The following is a 7629-nucleotide window of genomic DNA, read 5'->3' on the forward strand; positions in this document are numbered from 1 at the left end:
CGGCTCATCAAGAATTTCAAGGAGAGCGGTTCAATTGTTGTGAAGAAGGCTTCAGGGCGCCCAAGAAAGTCCAGCAAGTGCCAGGACCGTCTCCTAAAGTTGATTCAGCTGTGGGATTGGGGCACCACCAGTACAGAGCTTGCTCAGGAATGGCAGCAGGCAGGTGTGAGTGCATCTGCACGCACAGTGAGGCAAAGACTTTTGGAGGATGGCCTGGTGTCAAGAAGGGCAGCAAAGAATCCTCAAGAGGCGGGTGGACAAACAAAAACCCACAAATTCTGACAAACTCCAAGCATTGATTATGCAAGAATGGGCTGCCATCAGTCAGGATGTGGCCCAGAAGTTAATTGACAGCATGCCAGGGCAGATTGCAGAGGCCTTGAAAAAGAAGGGTCAACACTGCAAATATTGACTCTTTGCATCAACTTCATGTAATTGTCAATAAAAGCCTTTGACACTTATGAAATGCTTGTAATTATACTTCAGCATTCCATAGTAACATCTGACAAAAATATCTAAAGACACTGAAGCAGCAAACTTTGTGGAAATTAATATTTGTGTCATTCTCAAAACTTTTGGCCACGACTGTTCAAACGGATGTATTTATGGCATTGGCATTTCATATTAATTAACCATATGAGAGAATGCAGAGTCCACATTCGGCTAATTGATTAGTGTGTGTGTGTGTGTGTGTGTGTGTTGGGGGGTCGCCGTTGGGAGCTTACGACTGCGTGGCCATGCATGACTCCAACACCATCGTTAAGTTTGTCTGATCGTCGACGGCGACGAGACAGCCTATTGGGAGGAGGTTAGAGCCCTGGCACAGCGGTGCCGGTGGAAACATCCCTCATCGTCGACGGCGACGAGACAGCCTATTGGGAGGAGGTTAGAGTCCTGGCACAGCGGCTCAACGTCAGCAAAACAAAGGAGCTGATGGTGGACGACAGGAAACAGGGGAAGGAGCATGGACAGGACTGCAGTGGAGAGGGTGAAAAGGTTCATGTTCCCCAGCGTGCACCTTACTGAGGACATGACATGGTCCAATCACACCACCACCACCGTGGTGAAGAAGGCGCAGCAGCACCTCTTCAACCTCAGGAGGCTGAAGACATTCGGCATGGGCCCACTGGGGGCGAGCTCCCTGCCCTCCAGGACATCTACACCAGGCAGTGTCTGAGGAAGGCACGAAAGATCCTCAAGGACCCCAGTCACCCAAACCACGGACTGTTCACTCCGTTACCATCTGGCAAGCGGTAGTGGAGTATCGGGTCTCGGCACAACAGACACCGAGACAGTTTCTACCACCAGGCCATCAGACTGCTGAAAAGCTCAACCTAGCAGTCTTCCTGACAGACCTGCACCTTAGAGAATATATGCACCGGAGGGACTATACGCACCAGACATTATTTGCACTGACTATCCACACATCCAACCCTTACACACACACACACACACACACACACACTTCGATTATACAGACTAATATCGACTTTATACTGGTAAAGGCTACCACTTCTACTACTTGTTATTTTCCCCTTGACTCTTGTCATTGTTATTATTGATTCATGTGGTGTAATGTTGAGAGAGCTGAGCACACAGGCACTTCCCTGCACCTTTAATAACAGCTGCTCACTGGGTATGTGACCAATACGTTTCAATTGATTTTGTGTTGAGTTGTAAAGACTAACATCAGTAAACATACATCAATTCACTGCATCAGGGATTCCCTGCCCTCCTTTCAGCCCTTCCTCCTCCCCTCTCCTCATCTCCTCCTCACCGTCGTCTGTAGGCCTATGAGATATGTTGCTAGCAAAATAAAATGTTGCTCCGAACCATCCACGTTACACAGCTGCATTGAATGATATAATGTTCGGAAAACATTAGTGAAACCTTATAATAGTCAGAATTTGTCTCCTTAACAGACTTGGCTTGATTGTAATGTACGCACATGTGGAGGACTGTTAAAACTAGTGTGGACACCAAGTCATCTGTTGACAAAAAATGGTTCAACGAAATGCACCATGGATAATGAATTAAAGCTAGCTATTGCTGTCAAATTGATGTGCTAATACTCCGATGCATTGCAAGTGGGCAATTCCATGGTAAGGGAATTACGCTGAGACTCCAATGTTTCACTTTAAAATGTCCAACAAATACCAAATACAACTCTATGCACAATGACCTTGGACTATATCGTTGTTTAAAGACGATGAAACAAGCAAGACAGCTAGTCAGCCAGCCAGCTGGCTAGCGCTTTGGCTAGCCTAGCTACAGTATGCTAGCTGTCAACTCACCCCTCTCTCGACGCCTGCTGTCTATGAAGAATAAAACAGTCCGGAAAGTGACCACCGTGCATAAACCCAACTGTCACGACGTGCTCTCGCTACCTGTCGCCAGTAACCTCCCGTTTCGCCGTGCATGAGGTATCTGTTTGCTGAATATTATCGGTTTAGTAACGCAAGCAGCATCCGAACATCCTCTCACCTGCTCTTTTCTTCTCCGCTGGTTGGGTGGGAACGGAGCACCCACGAGAAGTGAACCGACAACCTCACAGTGGAGCATGCGCAAAGCCGGTATCACATCTCATGTTCACCTTTCATGGTAGCAGACGACAGATAATACGAAACTGTGATCGCAACATTGTATCTAAAATAATAAGTTGCAACATTGTATCCGATTATTTGACTATGATATGGCATGCAATGCATGCGCCAATAGTTCTATACTTCACAATGAAATGTGTGTTTCCTTATGAAACACACACTTATGTAAGATCTCTACATCGACAATTATTTAGTACTATTGGTCGTCTATTAGGCCCTAGCAGGCTAATCTATTGATCATAAATGGGAGTATGTTCTACCAGTATAAGGCATGCATTTATTTTGTTATTTGTGAAAATAAAATAAAATGTTTACCCCTTTTTTCTTCGCAATTTCGTGATATCCAATTGCTAGTTACAGTCTTGTCCCGTCGCTGCATCTCCCGTGCATTTCTGTGAGCCTGCTTTATTGTTTGCCATGATAATTAGGTCAACAGCGCCGTCCGTTGGACACAGTTTTAGATCTCATGTTGTGAGGGATATTTGATAGCGTATGAATAATGCAAAAAAAAAGGATGCGATGCATTCGAGAAGGTAATAAACAACTATAATGAGTCTTTGACATTTCAATTTCTACAACGCATCTGAATTCCTGCATTCATATGCACTACTATAAACCACATATTTATGAGGCTTTTTCTATAAAAATGTGTCCAAACATATCTATATAATAATAATATTACAATAAATATTAAATCCCAAAGATTTTCCCATTGATTACTTTGTTTTTAAAAAATGTAGGAGCTGGTATGCTGTATAGGCATGTTGTATTAAAAACCAGAGACTGGCACGCAGGGATAAATGTACATCAGATAAATGTACATCTCTACATCAGCAGGTCATTATGTGCTTATTCCACCGCCATGACATAGTGGGCATCTTATTCCACCGCCATGACATAGTGCGCATCTTATTCCACCGCTATGACATAGTGGGCATCTTATTCCACCGCTATGACATAGTGCGCATCTTATTCCACCGCTATGACATAGTGCGCATCTTATTCCACCGCTATGACATAGTGCGCATCTTATTCCACCGCCATTACATAGTGGGCATCTTGCCCAGACAGCCATAGCCAGGAGCGCACTGGCAGCTGGACTGACAGACAGACACAGACAGACAACCAGCTAAATGTGGCCAGGGCGGTCACCTGATGATTGCTCAATCTTGACTCACGGTTCAGGAATACACTATATTACACCTAAAGCAACATCAAGCAAGCAATGTGATTTAGATTTGGTACAAAAGGTATGTGTGAAAAATGTATAATTTTATTAATGTTTTTAATAACGTTATTTCTTATCCACGTAACATGGAAATAATGGTTATTTTGACTGGTTATTATTGTGCCATGACAGCTTGCCTTGAGAGAGTAGTTTACTGCGGAACATTTTTTTTTAGATATCAATTAAAGTCAGCTACATTCACAACCGGTAAGGACAAGGGAGTGTCTGTCAACTAAGTGTAAGTTGGATGACTAGGTAGTTTTTCTGCAGTGATTGAAGGAAGATGACGGTGACCTACTCCAGTAAAGTCGCCAACGCCACGTTCTTCGGTTTCCATAGACTTCTACTGCGATGGAGAGGCAGCATCTACAAACTGCTTTATCGGGAGTTTATAGTCTTTGTACTGTTATATACCTTGGTGAGCCTCGTTTACAGGTAGGCATAATATTAAGCTATTACGCGTTTTTCCTTAAAAACATTAGTATTGTCACAAATACAAGTCCTCGGTGATATGAAATATGAATAATATAATTGTTATGTTATTTGTGTATGTATATTATATAACAGTGTTTATTATCTGATTTTAATGTGTTTATAACTGTGATTACAAATGAAGATGTAATATGAGCCTTTGATTTGACTTGATGGGTCCGTAATTGATTTGTATCGCTGTGATATATCAATAAGTGCACGTGAACAAACCTATAATGTTACTTAATTAATTAACACATCTGTCAATCTAGACTCGCCCTCTCAGACCCTGAAAAGCGTTTCTTTGAAAAGTTGGCTCTTCACTGTAACAAGTATGCAGAACAGATTCCAGTCACGTTTGTGCTTGGTAAGTCAGTACAACTGGTGGAGGTTGACATCAGCGCATGCGCGCTGAGTAGTTTATAGTATTAGCCTATTAACTCTATGAGCTACTAGCGCTGTGCTGAGATGAGAATGCCTGTTTCTACCTGAATACTGTAGAGGTGCTTTCCAGATGTGCTGAAAGTGCTTTACAATTTAAGTGGGAAATTCACATCATCCGCAACCCCATGTGTAGCTTGCCTGGCGACCCAAACTCTTCGCTCCAGCCAAACGCTACGCCACGCCCACAGATGTAGCGAACATAGGAGCAGCGGAAGAATTCAGTTTGAGTCGTCGGGCAAATGTGTATCAGCCACCTAAAAACAGAATGACAACAGTGCAATACTTTCTCGATCACAACACACACGCACGCACGCACGCACAAACACCGACACACTCACTCACACACACACACACACACAAACACACTGCGTTAACTGTCTGACTTGCTTGCTACTATCCAACCAAATGAACCCAACTAATCCTCAACAGTGCCAGGCAACAAACTAATGATCGTGATTTTTCAACCCTTACTTAATAACAGAAGCTCTCCGACAGACACTGATTCCAATGGGGAAATTAACTGGTGATTGAGTTAATGGAAGGAAATCATTAGGAGTCGGACCAAAGCAGGGAAAGAGGGGTTTGGGTTGGGTTTGCTTGGGTGCTGGAGTGCTTTGCATGGCATATCAGATTGTTGCTTAATAGTGTTGTGCTTCTGTGTGAATGGCACAAAGTGGCTTTCATTACATTTATGTATCTCAGTTTATGTCAATAAAATATTGATATGGACTGGGATGAAGTTGCCCTAGACAATGATCTAGGGGTCAATTTTCTGTTTTGAGCTTGAGGCTCAAATGTAGCCTGAAGAGTACTGCACTACGTAGGAAATTAAATGTCATTTCGAAAGCAGCCCTTCTCAACCCAAACCTCATCCTTGGTTGCTACTGTAGTCATACCTGACAAAATACTGTTTAGACTTACTGTAGATCAGGGCTTTCCAACCCTGTTCCTGGAGAGATACCCTCCTGTAGGTTTTCACTCCAACCCTGTTCCTGGAGAGCTACCGTCCGGTAGGTTTTAACTCCAACCCTGTTCCTGGAGAGCTACCGTCCGGTAGGTTTTAACTCCAACCCTGTTCCTGGAGAGCTACCGTCCGGTAGGTTTTAACTCCAACCCTGTTCCTGGAGAGCTACCGTCCGGTAGGTTTTATCTCCAGCCCTGTTCCTGGAGAGCTACCGTCCGGTAGGTTTTAACTCCAACCCTGTTCCTGGAGAGATACCGTCCGGTAGGTTTTAACTCCAACCCTGTTCCTGGAGAGCTACCGTCCGGTAGGTTTTAACTCCAACCCTGTTCCTGGAGAGATACCCTCCTGTACGTTTTAACTCCAACCCTGTTCCTGGAGAGCTACCATCCGGTAGGTTTTCACTCTAGGAACAGGGTTGGAGTTAAAACCTACAGGAAGGTAATCTCTCCAGGAACAGGGTTATAGTTAAAACCTACAGGAGGGTATCTCTCCAGGAACAAGGTTGGAGTTAAAACCTACAGGAGGGTATCTCTCCAGGAACAGGGTTGGAGTTAAAACCTGCAGGAGGGTATCTCTCCAGGAACAGGGTTAGTGTTAAAACCTACAGGAAGGTATCTCTCCAGGAACAGGGTTGGAGTTAAAACCTACAGGAGGATATCTCTCCAGGAACAGGGTTGGAGTTTAAAACCTTTAGGAGGATGTAGAGCCCTGGTGTAGATGATGCTGATATCTCCTCCTCCCTGCAGGTTTCTACGTAACCCTGGTGGTCAACCGTTGGTGGAACCAGTTCGTGAATCTGCCTTGGCCCGACCGCCTCATGTTCCTGGTCTCCAGCTGTGTTCACGGCCACGACGAGCAGGGCCGCCTCCTCAGACGCACGCTGATGCGCTACGTCAACCTCACCTCACTGCTCATCTTCCGCTCCGTCAGCACCGCCGTCTGTAAGAGGTTCCCCACCATGGAGCATGTGGTGGAGGCAGGTACGACCCCCAAGGGGATAACGGAATGCAAATAGATGGGGTCAGGAGAAAACTCATTTGGGGTCGGGAGGTCAGGAGGGTCAGGAGATAACTCATTTTGACAGATAGATTCTGTACATAACGTCACGGACCAAGTAGTGGAAGCAGGTACCTCAATGACATGTGCTTGGCCTTACCTGACCCCAATAGAATACACATAGGTGGGGTCAAAGGTCGACCAGGTTTGGTTTACAGGTCAGATCAAGTGTTCTCTCAACATTCAGTAGGTCAGGATCAGATCAAGAGAGTTCACTCAACCTTCAGTAAAAAAAAATACTTGTATCCCTTTTTCTCCCCAATTTCTAATTGGTAGTTACAGTCTTGTCTCATCGCTGCAACTCCCGTACGGACTTGGGAGAGGCGAAGGTCGAGAGCCGTGTGTCCTCCGAAACACAACCCAACCAAGGGTTCTTCTTGACGCAACTCTCAATTAACCCGGAAGCCAGCCGCACCAATGTGTCGGAGGAAACACCGTACACCTGGTGACCGTGTCAGCGTGCACTGTGCCTGGACCACCACAGGAGTCGCTAGAGCACGATGGGACAAGAACATCTCTGCGGGCCAAACCCTCCACTAACCCGGACGACGCTGGGCCAGCTGTGCACCAGCCGATCACGGCCGGCTGCGAAAGAGCCTGGTCTCGACCATGACATGTGAGAGTTAAACAAGGATCTGTAACTGGATCTTCTAGAACCATCTTTTAATTTCCTTCTTCAGTTTCTTTGGACTACCCAGGATCAGCCAAGTCATTAGGATTCAGTGGTTGAATTAGACCTACTAAACGCCTTGTTTCCTCTAACCACTAGTATTCCCCTAGTACTGCTGTATCCACGCCTCATCCTCCCCCTAACCCCCTCCTCCTCTTCCTCCTTCTCCCCCTACTCCTCCTTCCACTCCTCC

General features: G+C 45.4%; 2 protein-coding genes across 11 annotated transcripts in view; one reads left to right on the forward strand and one right to left on the reverse strand.

Moving 5' to 3' along the window:
* Nucleotides 1-2739, reverse strand: part of LOC139394518 (rab-3A-interacting protein-like) — a 63697-nt gene extending 60958 nt beyond the window's left edge. For 2 of the 6 annotated variants that reach the window (XM_071142607.1, XM_071142605.1), the window contains exon 1: nucleotides 2295-2437. The gene's annotated coding sequence lies outside the window, so the exon portion shown is untranslated. Of the gene's footprint in view, nucleotides 1-2294 lie in introns of all 6 variants that reach the window. The other 4 variants (XM_071142601.1, XM_071142602.1, XM_071142603.1 and 1 more) reach the window with 4 other exon arrangements.
* Nucleotides 2740-3779: 1040 nt separating this feature from the next.
* LOC139394512 (bestrophin-3-like) overlaps nucleotides 3780-7629 on the forward strand; it is a 23756-nt gene continuing 19906 nt past the window's right edge. For 2 of the 5 annotated variants that reach the window (XM_071142587.1, XM_071142588.1), the window contains exons 1-4: nucleotides 3823-3853; nucleotides 4102-4266; nucleotides 4575-4669; nucleotides 6457-6690. In XM_071142587.1, coding sequence (XP_070998688.1) covers nucleotides 4115-4266; nucleotides 4575-4669; nucleotides 6457-6690 — 481 coding nt within the window. In that variant the 5' untranslated portion in view covers nucleotides 3823-3853; nucleotides 4102-4114. The other 3 variants (XM_071142589.1, XM_071142591.1, XM_071142590.1) reach the window with 3 other exon arrangements.

This window comes from Oncorhynchus clarkii, unplaced genomic scaffold (genome assembly GCF_045791955.1).
Source record: "Oncorhynchus clarkii lewisi isolate Uvic-CL-2024 unplaced genomic scaffold, UVic_Ocla_1.0 unplaced_contig_800_pilon_pilon, whole genome shotgun sequence".
Taxonomy (NCBI): domain Eukaryota; kingdom Metazoa; phylum Chordata; class Actinopteri; order Salmoniformes; family Salmonidae; genus Oncorhynchus; species Oncorhynchus clarkii.